This window comes from Apteryx mantelli, chromosome 2, assembly GCF_036417845.1.
Source record: "Apteryx mantelli isolate bAptMan1 chromosome 2, bAptMan1.hap1, whole genome shotgun sequence".
NCBI lineage: Eukaryota > Metazoa > Chordata > Aves > Apterygiformes > Apterygidae > Apteryx > Apteryx mantelli.
The window spans coordinates 35,509,409-35,524,603 of NC_089979.1; the positions used below are offsets into that span (position 1 = coordinate 35,509,409).

The 15,195-nt window shown below is 39.7% G+C and overlaps 1 protein-coding gene across 2 annotated transcripts in view; it reads left to right on the top strand.

Moving 5' to 3' along the window:
- The window catches only part of TGS1 (trimethylguanosine synthase 1), a 30,492-nt gene extending 23,603 nt beyond the window's left edge, over positions 1–6,889 (top strand). The window contains exon 13 of one of the 2 annotated variants that reach the window (XM_067290462.1): positions 6,606–6,889. In XM_067290462.1, the coding sequence (XP_067146563.1) occupies positions 6,606–6,722 (117 nt within the window). In that variant the 3' untranslated portion in view covers positions 6,723–6,889. The remainder of the gene's footprint in view (positions 1–6,605) is intronic. The other variant, XM_067290463.1, reaches the window with a different exon arrangement.
- The last annotated feature ends 8,306 nt before the right edge of the window (positions 6,890–15,195 follow it).

Below are 15,195 nucleotides of genomic sequence, written 5' to 3' on the forward strand. Positions count from 1 at the left end.
TCAGGAAAGGCTTATTTAAACAAAGTAAGTGTCAAAAAAATTTTCAATAATGGAATGACTTAAAAAAAATAAAAGCCCTTCTACAAACTTTGAGTCTATTTCACAATGCAATGTTAATATAATTCCTGTTTCATAAGCAGAAATTATTTTTTTAGTTTAAAAGAATGCCTTTTCCTGTTAGAGTTGTTACTAAACCCTCTGCAAAATTTCCTCATTCTTCATGTTGGCTATTTTTGGACCTTACAGTAGTGTAATGTAACAGAGGAAGAGGACTAATGCTGCTTTTTTGGTAATATATTTCAAAGGATAATATTTTGCTTTCTTTTAATCATTTTTAAGTATTGCTTCTTCATCAGACCATATGCAAAGTTTTGTACTTCCTAAAACATTAAAGTGAGTAAATTGCTGACACAATTTTTACTGCTAGGAGAACTGTTAATTGTTTATTGCTGCCCACGTTAATTGTAACTATGTAGAACTGACAGGCCAAAGATACTTGTGCTTGAAATAACAAGTAGAACAGCATGACAGGCATAATGTTGTCAGGTTGGTGGGGTTTTAGGTGGCTGCAGATAACTTACTGCTCAATATCTGCAGGAGGAGTTTTCTCCTGTCCTTAAAACTTCAGAGAAAACCTCAAGGGTTTTAACTTAAGCCAGTGGAAAGAAAAATCCTATTCTGTCCTTTAACTTTGAGTAAAGGTTAGGTATGTGGGGTGTTTTTTTTTCTTCCCAAACATAAGACTGTAGCACTTCAATCTACATTTTCAATGACTGCATCACTCTGAAGGATAAAAGAGCAGACTTCAAAAATAGCTTTGAAACTTGCTAGAAAAGAGGAGCTGATACAGCTTGTACAGAGTGTGGCCTCATAAAGAGGAGACCTGGACTGTATTACTTGCAGATGCAACAGCAGTTGCACTGGGAGGGTACACAGTGTGCAAGCAGCTGTGTGGTGGATATAGTGCTACATTTCGCAGATTTGTGGAAGGTTCAGTGACAAGTTATAAGTGTTCTGCACTAGCAAGTTGTTCACAGGCATATACTGTTCTGTGTTCTGTTCTAAAATCCTCTAATATTATTTATGGTATTTATGATATTCTCCCACATGATTTCTACTAGTTGACTAGAACTACATAAACCAAGAAAGTAATGTAAATTATAAACATCTCTCAAATTAACATGTGATTTAATTTTTATCAGCCAGTAGTAAGTCCATTAATCATGTGCTGGCCTATCAGCGGTCCTATTGGTTTTGTATAGGTATGTAAAACAGTTCTTGCTAGGAAAACCTTCCAGACTGAATTTTATTCACTCAAGACACTGTGTTTTTAAAAACTGAAGCATGGTAGAGGGATGACAAAATTTTTACAGTTAGTTTCTGTGCACAGTTAATAAATATTTTTTAAACCTGTCACTTTCCAGACTTCTTCCTGCTTCTGTATTTATAACTTTGTGTATACATTTACTATTTGCACAAGTTGATCAAGTTGCATAGGTTTGGGGGGCTTTTTTTTGGTGTGATAGTTGTTTTTAACTTAGTGGAATGCACTTCATCCTTGCTAGAACTTTTGATATTCTAAATGTTGGTCTCATGAATCTGTTTTGTGTTCCAAACCTTGCCATAAGAAATGCACTATCTTTTGTTCTTTGTCTAATGCTTAGAATAATTTGCTTATCCCATAATTAATTTGCCTAGCCAAATGCTTTTGACCCTGAAGTCATAAGAACACGCATAATACAAGTGCTTTCTTTTCTTGCCTTTGTTCCCATTTATCTTAATAGTTTTGAGAGAAGGCAGTTAAAAACAAAGGCCTTGTTCTGTCTAAAACCTTAGCGCCTAGATGTAAGAAGTTAATGAAGACAGTGTAAAGATGGGCAAAACATGGGTTTCTGTTTATTCAGGGTTTTGTTTGTTTTTTCGACTGGTATTGCTGCAGATACAGAAAACCATGCCAGAGAGATCAATTTAACAAAAATATGTATGGAAGCCATTTTTACTTCAGGAATGTTGTGGAAGGCTGGCGTGTAATACTACTGCTGGCCCCTTTCATTTAGCTGTGATTTTTAGATGAGGTTCATGGCTGGAGACCTAGCGAAATATGAACTTCTAAGCAATGTCACATTTATATAAAAACAAGCAAAGCAGGAAGTAAGAGGCCAGGAGATAGTCTTGAATTAATTTGGTTTTATTTGTAAGATGCTTGGGTATTACAGGAGTTGACAGGTAAAGGTTATGGGTAGATATATTTTGCAGATTGTTTTCTTAACTGAACATAATTGTATAAGCTTCAGCTGCAACTATCGTATTAATAACTTCAGTTTTTAAGCAGCCAATCTTAAACTTGCGTGTGTTCTCTGTCTTTGAGTAAAAATAAAGATGGCATAACCCCTCCACCACCATCCGATACACTAAGTCAGAGTAACAGTTCTGGATTTAAATCTTCCTAAAGCTCATAGTGCTTGAATACTGAATTTTAGCTTGCTCAACTCAAGTTTTAAAAATATTATAGCCTGTCAAAGCTAGCACTGCTGTGGTAGTGACATTATTCACCAGACCTGCACATTTGCAAAAATGTTGCCTGAGAGCATGAGTGTTCTAGATTTTACCATGGTCGGTCTAAAAAATACTATCGTTTTTAAGTGAGTTAGGATTTTTTTCTCCTAAACTTTAGGTTGTTTTTTTTTTTCTGGTTTTACTAGTATTGGATAAAGTGACATAAGTTACGATGGCGTGAGTTACAGTCATTGTGTGACTGGCTAATTAGACAAAAAGCTTATTTCTTGTACCCCAGAAAACTTTCAGGGGGCAGGGGAGGGAAGGGGGAGAATAGCATCAGTGAGAAAATTCTGTTCAATATTATACCTGAACAATATAAAGTAAATTTGCACTCTAAGCAACTTGTGCTTCTGAAATAGTCTTCCATGCTCATTTGCCTTTTCGTATTTCTTTTCTGATAACCCCTTTACTAAACTTAATATCAAACTTGTTGTCTGGATTCTTAATGTTCTGCGACTGTTTCCGTAGCTGTAGACTAATTCTATTAATAGTCACTGAATTTAAGAATTAACCAACCAGGTGAGAAATGTCAGAGGTATTAACTGAAGTTGCTTCCTTTACCTCTCCACAGGGAGGAGTGTGGAAAGTTCAGAATTACTGAGCAGAACAAGAAAGGCAAGTTGATGGCAGTGGGGGCTTATCTGCAGATTTTCAGAGAGGGTAAGGAAGAGGCCAGGAAGGTTTTGCAGAGAAGACTGGCTTAGGTGAACTGGGTGCACCAAGATTAAGCTTGGCTGAAAAGACTTTCACAGTCCCTCCACTCCTCCCTGAGGAGGAGGATTTCAGCTCAAAGAATAAACCAGAATGAGGATGGAGGGAGAACATCAACAGTGATCATTGTTTGTCTAGATCTGTTTTTCTTATGCAGAGAGTAACGTGCAGTGGCCTTGAGCCTTTGAAGTGTTGGGTATGTGCAGGCTTATTGCTGTTAGAGGTGAGCCGAGGTCAGACCTGCCTCAGGCTGGACACTTTCCAGGCAGGATGCACGACTGGAGGTGGGCACCAGGCCTAGAGAGGGACAGCTGGAGCACCGTTGCCTGCTTCTCAGTACGGTTATACGTGGGATTTACACCCTGAGGATGTGCTTCAAGGCATCAAAGCAGGTGCTGTTCTGGGTCTTGCTTGCACTTTAGAGGATTAAAGTGTGCTGAATCCACTGGCTGGAATTTAACAAAGCAGTCTGGTGAGTGTCTGGGTGGGGTTAAGAATTCCCTAGCTTTAAGATCAGCATGGGAAAGAAAAATGAAAAATAAATTTTGCATTAGTCCATTTCAATTTTTTAATAAATTCAGAAGTCTTTCCATACTCCTCCTTGTAATTCACTTTAAGAATGGGAGATGTGTGTTGATATTTCTAAAAATAGATAAGCACCTTTGTTTTTTCAAAACATTGTCAAAAAATCTGCTTGTTATTTTTAGAAGGCGTCCCCCCACCAATTCAGTATATAAGTTTTTTGTAAAGCAGTTTTTCCTTGTTAAGCTGTCAGGGTTCACTGAACTCTCTGAGGAAAACTCGCAGGCTGGCAACTTGTGCATAATTAAATTTGCAACCTCCAATAATTTACGAATGAAGACTTCCGCAAATTATTTGTAATTTTTTCCTCTGAATGTTGGCTGTTCCATTTGAGTGGGCAGCACCTTCTTACTGAGCTCAGTCTGTTTCTCTGGACCTGCCATTAACATGAGAAGCTGAGAAATTAGCATTGAGCTAATGAGTTAATGAGATTTGAAGAAAATGTGATATAGTTCATGGCATTCTGGAATCCTGAGATTTTTGTACTGAATCTTAATTTCCCTATGAAATTTATGCCTATATACACATTAGATTTTGTCACATTTAGGTTTTCAAATATTTTTAGTAGTCATTTGAAATTAGTCTTCATTATCCTGGGTTTAATACTTTGAGCCTTTAAAACTAGGTATAGTGCATGTGACTTCTCAGCTGTCCGTCAGTAAATGCCCCCTCTTAGAAGAGAAGGAGCAACATATCAGTTGTTACTGTATTTGGTCTTCGAAGAGAAAAATTTAGTAAATAGTTGTTTAATGTGAATGCATTAGTTGTACTTAGACATGCTTTTAGTGCTACAAACTGTGTCCTAAAATCTGGGGATACATAACCCCAACAAAGTAATTTCAGTATTGTTATATTAAATTGACTAATCCAATCAATATTTTAGAAGACTTACCCTATATTTTATAGCTATATTTGTTTGTTTAATGCTTTTTGAAATGGTCATTCCAGCTTTTGTTTGTAATAAACAAAAAGTACAAAATTAATGTCTTTTTTTAAATATGAATTGCCCTGCAATGTTAACAGCTTTTAGAATTTCAAGTAAGAAAAGATAAGTCATAAAATTAACATTCCTGATCACTTGCCAATTTCAGATTCTTGTGCTATTTATAAATCAGCCAGCTTCTGCTTTTTTACTTAAGTGGCAGGTTCCTTTTTGACAAGAACATAGAGATTTTTTCTTATTAGCATTAAATTGAAGGATGAAGAAACTGCTCATGCCTTTGTTTTTGTCTGCAAATATTAAGAAAAAAAAAAAGTAAACACCTGTTTTAGATAAGTGTGGTAGTTTTCTGGGCGAGTCAATAAAGGTTCAAAGTATAATCTAGATTAATCTGTTATTTCCTCTCAGTGATAGGCTGGTTTTTTACTTACAGTAAAATAGAGGAAGTTCAACATATTTATATATAAAACCATGCTACAGGGTAGAGTCTCAGAGGAGTTTACAAGTGTTAATAATGCAAGCTATACTTTAAATTTTAGCTGGTAATATCATGGACTTCTTGGTTTAAAGATCAGTTAAAATTTACTGCAGGTTTGTGGACCTTGATCAGTTTTTGACTGCGTAGAAACAATTTGCATCTGTGTGGTATGCAGAAACAGAGGCTGTTCCATGAAATAAGCCTGGTCTCCCAAGCTTGCAGTGGTCAGGAAAACTGCAGCACTGAGCAGAACTGCCTGTAGAGCAGGGAACCCCCATCAGCACCCGTCCTCCTGGTCTGCTTGTCCCGGGAGCAGCATTTGGGGCTGCTGAAGAAAAAAAGAAGTCAAAGGGGAATTTTGGTGTTCTCTTCCTTCTATCCATGCAGTCTGTAATCGTAAGAAATCTATAGTCTGATGGTTGTCATCCATCACAGCGGTTCTACGAGACATTGTCAATATGAACAGAAGAGGACAGAATCTTGTGGTCTCCAGGCCAAAATAAAAAGTCCGTTGCAATGAATTTCCCTTGCTATTGTCCTCTCTAATCTTTAAGCACTAAAGGTGTTCGCCGGGTGCAGTCAACAGAACATAACCAGTGAAATTCTCCCTCCGTTGATTGCAAGCATGGGCTGTGTATTGATGTCGTCCTCGCTGGTGCAGCATGTCCTGCCGGGCTCTGTCTACCTGCAGCATTCCACAGCCCTGAGTCAGCTGCCAGCAGCTTTACCTAAACACAGTTTGAGGTTCAAATGCACACAGTAGCAACGGCAACAAAAAAAATCTTTAACTGTTTTTTGTGACCTTTCTCTTCATCCTGTATTGTTTTTTCACACTGCCCTTTTCAGTGCAACCTTTGTTTCCTGGTTTTAAGACTCGTTTTCACAAGTTTCCCCTTCCCCCCCCCCCCCGAAAAAAAAAAAGCAACTTGCATTTTGACGCCTTCATGGCACAATTTACAGCTTTCTTTTTGCCACGACTGTTACAGGCAAGCAGCAAGGTCTCTCAAATGCAGCTATCCAGTAAACCAGAGTGTAACATCTCTGGCTTTTGAGCAGGGCGTGAAACAATGGTTATTTATCTTGGTTCTGAAGTCCTGTTACTTTCATGGCTTGGGAGTGGGGAGGGGGGTGGATTTTGAGTCACAAAGCCACTAACCACTTCTGTGAGTGAATAATGACACAGAGAAAAGACTAGAGGTGTTAGATGACGAGAAATATTGTCACCAGCATTAACACAGCAGAGATGTGCTTTAGATGGTGTTTTATATGAATGAAAGTTTTGTTTTACCTTTTTTCCTGTGCATTGATTGATTGCTTTTCATTCTTTGTTTTTAGGTTGCTTCCTTAGCAGGGCCAGGAGGGAAAGTTGAAATAGAACAAAATTTTCTCAATAACAAACTGAAGACAATAACTGCTTATTTTGGTGATCTAATAAGACATGACATCTCCTGAATTAAGTGTGGATACTTCTAAATGTGACCTTGACTTCCTGCTTGTATAACCATTTATACAGTTAGCTTGTCAAAAATGACTTAAACCTGTTTTCTGCTGTAATTTTTGTTCAGAAAAATATTTTTGTTTATTGCTACTGTCAATAAATTTTTTAATAATTTCAACAATTCTAACACGAAAATTGTTATGAATGTAGGAAAAAATCTTCATAGAATGCAGTCTTGCAAGTTCAATTCCCACTAATTGATTGGGAGTTCAGGACTTCTTTGTAACTCTCATTTACGCTACTTCAGTACTCTATTTTGAATAGTCAAAGCGTCAAAAAGAGAATGGTTTGAAAGAGACAGTGTGTGTCAAGAACTATTGTCAATGCTTAAGAAACAAACAAAAATCTCAATATAGTATGGAGCTAGCTGCTCAGATACATCACCAGATATAGCCCTGCGTTAACCTCTCTGTTCGGCTCACTACTCACTTGGAAAGCTTTTCAGGTTTTCTTTATAACATGAAGAACCACAGATTTGTTACCGTGGATTCTGCAGCTTGTTGCAGCTGAGGGACAGAACTAGATGTGTGGCACAAAAGCACAAAGCTGGCATCAGTGCAAACCCTCCTTTTTTTTTTTTCTTCTTTTTTCCTTGCCCATCTGCTTTGTTGCAAAGAGGCTTTGAGGAGAAGTTCTGCCATGAGGTTTTCCTCTGCACCATACCTGCCCGGTTCTCACCTGGGTCCTCCCTTTCTGAAGCCTTTGGCTACCTGAGCCTTGTGCCAGCTTCAGGAAGTGACTTAAGCCACAGGGGAAGAGGCAAAAGAAAAGTTCTGTGTCTTCCTTCTGCTCCATCCCGGTCCTTTCTCAGGGGAGCCCAATTATCTCTGACGTGTGGTTCTGCGTTCCCACTCTGGTTTTGGGGTAAGGTGAGTTGCTTCTCCAGCAGAAAAGGAGTTGGGTGAGAAAAGAACTGTGCCAGGGAACTAATACCCCTTCCTGCTCTGTGGTGGTGGTGCAGCCAGAAGGCAGTTCTCCCTGAAAGTCAGCGCCAGCAGCCGCCCCTTGCACTCAAAGCCCCTCTCCCCTCCAGGCACTGAATCACGGACAGTAGCTGCAGCACAAGAGAGGCTGGTGCCATATGCTGGGGTAAGGAGCTGCCAGGCCCAGCCTTCCCTGTGCTACCCCATTGGGATCTCCAGGGAGCCTGGTGGAGCTGTTGGATGCACACCTCTGAGACAAATTCAGACCGCATGACAGAGAAGGATCTCCAAGGCTGGCCTCCTCCAGCGTTCTTTTCCTCCAGGAAACCCTGCTGCAGGGTTTCGACAGGTAACGTACATGGTTCCCCTTCAGGGCATGGGGATGGCTTTCATTTGAACAGGTTTAGAGTGAGTACCCAGGACCAATTTCGAGCCTGTTTTTGAGGTTGGAGTGCAGCGATATAAATGCATGATGTTGAAGGCAGAAAAGACTAAGCTCAGATTTTACAAGAACTGTGCTGACCAAGCAAACCCTGTAAAATAACCAAATCAGAGGATTTTTTTTTTCCCTGTAAGGAAGGAAATCCAACTCTTCAAATCACAGTTAGGAGGTCCTAAGTATTTGCTTAGGGGATGTTAAAAATATATACACTGAGAGCTTGACTCAGTGCAAGTTTGAAGTGCAGTAAAATTACACTTAGGGCACAGCTTTTGCTAACTTTACTGTCCATCCGGTACCAGACAACTGCTAAGTTGATACCAAGATGAGTGCTTCATCCATGCTGTATGTAAGGTGTGTTAGATTAGTTTGAAGATAATCTGTTAGTTTTGTTTAATTTGCGTCACTGTGTTTTGCTGCTGTACTACAGAGAGGAAGAACTGTTGCGATAGTGCAGGCCTCTATGTCAATATTTAAAGGAAGTTGGAAAAAAAAACTATCTGCTCTTCAGTTTTTGTTTATAAAGGATGACAAGGATAGTCCCTCTCCTTACCCCTTCCTTCTTCTGAAAAATCTGTTGGTTTTATAGATGTCCTCTTACTACTAGTAGGAGGGCATTGACAAGAGTACCTAATATTACTGGAGGTCCAAACCTACTGCAGCAACAGCATGTAGTTGTAATGATATTATTCAATTTTTATTCTACAAACTAAAAAAAAATAAAAAAGCCAGAAATGGTCATGAAGCTAAATGAATACATTAATTTATGCTGTATGTCTTACACTTGTGTATACCAGAATTTGGCTATATTGTGCTCCTAATTGCTTACAGAAATACTAGTTCTTTTCTTCTTTTTTTTTTTTTGTCCTCTTTTTCTGTCTAAAATTAAGGAGTAGCTTTAGAAGCATTTTTAGGGCTTCCTCATTCCACTCATACGCAATGAAGCTCTTTGGGAAAACATCCGTGAATTTACTTTTTCCTTCAGGAAAGTAATCGGTTTCTGTTCAGTGCCCAGTATTCAAAGTGTGGAAGCTGAAAGGTGACATAAAAGATATATAATATACACAGTTTTAGTTCCAGAAATATTTACTTCCATTATAGCAAACTTAGTGGTAAAAAGGACAAACTTATCAAAGGTCCCTGCTGAGTTTAGCAAACACATTAAGAACCAAAAGTGTTGGGAAGAACGTCATCTATGTAACCAACTAGGAAAACAGGGCTGATTTTTTTTTTTTTTTTTTTTTTTTTTTTTTTTTTTAATATGACTCTGGATACTCTGCTGAGTTGTGGTGAATGTCTGCTGTCAGCTTCACTCTTGGGCAGAACAGGCAACACTTCACAGGGCTGTGAATCAGTCGATCTGTTAAACCCAAAATACATCTAAGTAATTTTACTTTGTTGGTTGAAATCACCGACAAACTCTTCATGGAGGACAGCTTCATTTATGATAAGGCATTCTCTAAATATCATTCTGTTTTAAATTGTAGAACGGAAATTAGTATATGCTGAGACACAAAGTTCTGATTGTCTCACGCTCAGATTCCTAATACCCTGTTGAGATTTGAGTAGTATTTTGCATAAAATATCCAAAAAATTAATGTCAGGATACAAAGAAGTCATGTTGCAACTGGGAAATAAATATTCATAGAGATTTGTTCCATGACAGATATTTATCTACAAAATAGGCTGCAGAAAAAATGCAGAATTTTTTGAACATGAGTTAATAGTCTAAATAATAAAAAAAAATTGTCTTAGTTTCTGCCATGCTCTTGAGCCCCTGATCTCTTAGGTTTATCTGAATTACATCTGATATTAAATCAAGCCCATCAGTTCCTTTTTCTGTTGAATGGTATGAAGATAACAGATGGAACATTCAGTTAAAACAAGCACATTACAAGGCTTAAGTTTGTTTGCAAATTCAACAGGATCCGAGCATAGCATCAGTGAGGCTGAACAACCGTCTCTTCATGGTAGGAAAGTTAGCATTGCTGCCCTTCTCTGAAGGAGGCCTTGTTAATGTTATGGTAAAAATCACTGTTCCATGAAGTTTTAATGTGCAGGTTTTAGAAAATCTTCCCCAAGTGTAGTGTTTCTGAAATAACATCTGGGTCTATATGTGCAACTCAGGGTTATATAAACAAATTAATGCTACACCACAGTGACCATGGTAACATTTAGAAGAAGGAAACCCCATAAATAGCACAGGGAGAAAAATATTTGCAGCAACTTATTGAACAAATCAGTAGAAAGTTGGGATGTTTTCACTTGCTTTACTCTCTCTGCTTTTATATTCCTTGCCCGCACTGTTTCTCTTTAACTTTCCTCCCTTCTTGCCCAAATCGTCCTGCCCCGAAATACCAGGGAAGGAGAGTAGTCTTGTTACCTAGCGCTAACTAGTTCATCATGACTAGTTTAGCCTCTCTGGAACACGTATTTTATTACTCCTGTCACTGGAATATCTTGATGCAGTCCAGAGTACTAAAAACCTGGTTTTTGGTGGCAAGAAAGTTTTAGATTTCTGTATGTAAACAAAACAAATACATTTTTGCAAGTGTGTTCCAAGTGAGGAAGGCCTAGCATTCATTGTTTAAATGTTTTTATATTTTGTTAAAAAAAGGGGGGGGGGGAGAGAAGGAATACATGCTATAAAACTGACTTGGAAATTGATTTAGACACTTTCATATTTCAACTGTCAGAACAGTAAGATGTTGAGTGCTCCAGCCTACTCGACCAGTGAAGGATGTTACCAATTCATACACTCTGTGGAAGGAGTTTTGAGACTGATACTTTATGGATTCTGTTAACTGCAGTCCCCCAAATGCCTAAAATAGTCGTATCACTGTTAGATGTAGCCACCTAAATTTAGAAAAGCCTGTGAGAGAAGAGGCTGCAGAAGAGTTTGCTAGCTGAAAGGAAGTGGGAGGAATGGCTAAAAACAAGCTGCACTGACTTGAACCCGTTGAGGCTGGAGATTTACAAAAGTAACTAGTGAAAATCTTGGCCACAACCACAAGGGGAAGAGGCAGGAGGAAAGGTGATGTTTGAGGCTGTAAACAAGGCTCGTCCACCTCAGGATTTGGTTTCTGCTTTCAGTCAGGGTAGTCTTCAAGCTTAAAGCAAGATGTTTGGCTTTGTGGTGGCTCTTAAAGACATGTGAGACTTTGCTATTGCCTGGTCGCTGCTCTGAGCAGGACCAGTGCCCGCACCAGGGTCAGGGGGAGCAGCCCATCTGGGAGACGTTACAGCAGCTCCGCTCAAGGGTTTCCCTGAGCAGGGACTTCCCCAGGCGGTTGCTGTGCACCGAGCTGTGCACCGAGCTGTGCAAAACAGCCCCTGCAACGCCGAGTAGCCACTGGCCATCTGCCTTGTGCTTTTCCTACTACCCTAAATGTCAGCTCTGGAATTCTCCATATAAAGGACCAAGGATCAATATCTTTTTAGCAAATGTCCTGACAGGCATATTCTTGGGCATCAGGGACTGAGGTTTTGCCATCAGCCACTTGTGTACCCTTCTTCAGAGCATGTGCAAATCAGTTTTCTGAGATCTTCCTTTAGCCAGTTCTCTGAGGTCTTGACCCATCCCATTGCAACACTGCAAGACCTAAGGGAGATTTAAAGCACTTCTCAGCAGCATGGGTTTCATTGAAAACCTGCTGAAGCTGAGTGTCAGTCTGGGTTTCTTAGTTCTCAGATCATTTAGGAAAAAGAAGTGCTGTTGGAAACGGTCTGTTTTTCACGACAGTATGATTCTTCCTGTCTCTATATGGCTCAACTAATCTTCCTTTTTCTCAAGACTACATTGCAACCTTCTTGTGAAACCACTGTGGTTTGTGCACTGACTCCACTAGAACTTTAATACACACTGGATAAATTTGAGTTGAGAGGCTCACAGTGTTCCTATGTTGTATCAGGAATAATAAAATACCTTTTCCCAAGTTTTTGTCCTAAAAATGTGACCAAAGAATGCACATCAGAGAAGATATATTTCTGCACAGTTGAGGCAGTTTAAATAAATACATTTATCCTGTCAGGGCATTGCTATCTAGATCTCTGAAGGTTCTTCACATTGTCACGGTGTCATAAATGGCAGCTGTAATGGTGGCAAGTGGCTTCTGTGAGAGGCAATATTAGGATCTGACAGCAAAACAGTTCCTAAGGTATTAATGAAGTTGTTCCGGGCACAAGGACAGCCTATGATTATGTCAAACAGGGTAGCAAGTTGTACACTCAGCTTTACTGGTATACAGAAGCGAAATCTGAAACTCTGCCTAGGAAGGTTAAATACCTATAGCTTTGCCCAAGAGAAGCCCAGATCAACTGAGCTGAGCACCATGAAGGGTTACTTGGGGTGGCTTTGTGTGCTGAACACTCATTCTTGCGCAGGAGGGATTTCCAGCAGATGCAAGTTGCAGCTGAGCTTGTTTGAAGAGTTCCCTTATACTTAACAGCAGTTAGATGATTCCAGCAAAGACATGACTAGCTGCAGCTCTGGCTCCAATCTGTACTTCTAGAAATCAACTGTCCCAAAGTAGGAAGTCGGAGTTCCCCAGGAAGAGGCTGTGCTGAGAACCCAGGGCTGCGGCTTTAGCTACGAAACCTTGTGCCGGGAAGCATTTTTAATGCTGCTTTTCTACATTGAAAAGCCCAGTTCTCCCAGCAAAAGCAAATCTTGTGGAGATTCTTTACCTACTAGAGAGATTATCATTCAGGATGAGATGATGTAAAAGACTGAGATGTCTTTTACAAGCAAGTGTAGAAGATGGCTCAGGAACAAGTTGAGTACTAAAAGCAGGACAGAGAGTGCAGGTCCAAAGTGGCTGTGTTCAAGTTACAGAGCTGAATGCCAGGGTGCCTGGATTGTGGTTTCTGCAAGAGATAACATTCATGTCCAGTTTTGCATCTTGCTGCCAAGTCTTGTGACTTTTTTTTTTATTTTTGATGCAAATTGTAAAGAACAATTGTTTGAAAAAACAGGGTGTCATTTAAAACTAAATTTGTAGACCTTGCAGTGAAAAAAAAAAGATGACACAAAAACAAGATCCAGATGCATTATAATAGTTCAGAAATCAGATAAAAATGGCTCAAATGGCAATTTTGCAGCTGCTTTGTTAGCAGAACAAACTCATGATTTGGGCTGAGGCAGACATGCAGAGAGGCTGACATGATTTTTCAACGTTTGGGATTGACCATGCTGCTTGTCTTTGCTGCTGCTCTGATTTACCAGCTTTGTTTCAGGAATGGTGTTATTATTATAAATAAGTTAAAGTAGAAAACACTCTGACTTCTTGTACACTGGTTTCTCTGTTAATAAGAAGAATCGCCTAATCTAAAATTACTGTCGGTTGGGTGACATGATAGTGGATATAGGATAAAATTTCAAAGTGAATAAATCATTTAAACTCTTTGCAAGTAGAAAACCCGTTCACAAATGGATGCAGTGGCTGCAAAATCAAAGTCTGCCAAGAAGAAATCCAATTTGGACAATTTGGAAAAATTAATACTGTCCAGATAGCTAAGAAAAAAAAAAAAAAGAGCTATGTCAGCAAGAAGACTCAGAAAATCCTAGAAGATTCGTGATCTCAACTCAGTCCAGAGGAAGAACCAAAGAGATGAGCAGCTGTTTGACAGCTATGCACCATATAGTTTTCAAAGTGAGAGAAGAGAACCTGAATGTTTGGCCAACTCAGAACACGATCAGCAGTGGGGATTAGAGATCTTGGAAAACTGCCAGGAGAAGAAATTCCAAGAAGCAATGGATCCCAGCCTGGAAGTCAACTGCTTGGGTGAGAAATAAAAAGAACCAGAGTTTACAGATCACAGGTTTTGGATATCTAGTCTTGCAAGGAGTTCACAAGTCCTAGGAGACAGGGGAAAAGCAGATTGTCATGCCCAGCCCAGTGCAGGTGTTTGAGGGAGTGACTGGGAGCAGCCTAGCATTACTTCACAGCCTTGCCGATGTTAAAGAAGCTGTTGCCTTGCACAGCAGAACATGCTGAGCAAAGATGAAGTGATGTCCATGGCATTTCCTAATAACATAGATAAAGCAATCTTAAGAAAAGATCAAATTCTTGCTAGAGTCCAGACTGTGTTAACCAAACACGGGCTGTTCCTGTCCTCTCTTCTGCGATATGAGGTTTGCATTGCCTTTTGCAGGGTGGGGCGGTCAATGCAAGGGAGTTTATTTTTCATTCACACGATGAGAGAGATCAGATGACCTTGGTGACAGGCATCATGTCATGTTTTTGAGACTTCCTGCTAAGCAGCAAAGCTGCGATCACTACCAGTGGTTTCATTTTTCCCCAGCTTCTCACAGAGGAAGTAAGTACAAGAGCTGCTCCTTGTGGCCACACAGCAAGACTCTGAAATGCAGTAAAACACAGGGCAAACTGCAGTTTAGAGAAAATTACCAAAGATGCTTCAGTTGGTTGGCCTGGAAGGCAGCTGTCCTATGAGCTGGGATGAAGAACAACTGGCTAATGTTACCAGTGTGGGCAGTGCTGTGCCAGGTCCCCTCTCACAGTGGCTGAAACAGTTCACAGGTCCAAATGGGTTGCTGAAGGAAGCTGGGGGAGGAGGCACTACAAGCGAAGGTCAGCCCCCATCTATTGGGGCCAGCACCTGCACTGGCCCTTCCTGGTTACTTTTGCATTAAAAACAGATCAAAATGGGTCAGTGGCCTGATGCAGCGACACTTAGATGCTGAGACATGGTAACTTTTAGTTTTATGCTGGTAACACAAAATAGGAATGCCACAATTTGCTACATGTACTATAAAATGTATTTGCTAAAACCATTGTGGGAATAAACAATAGCTGAGAATAAACAATATATGTAAGGGGATATAGCAAAAGTTCTGAAATTATTGATTATAACTCATGGCTTCTTATTGATCTCTGGCTAAGTTGGACACTTAATTGATACCATGAATGGAGTAAGCCCCAAATCCCTTTTCTTATAGTTAAAGAGAAACTCCTAGTTTTCTTTCTGTCATGTTGCCTTCCTACCAGGGCAACCCAGACTCCAATCCCCAAATCAGCATCCGGTTCAGGAGAGTTTACTACAGCT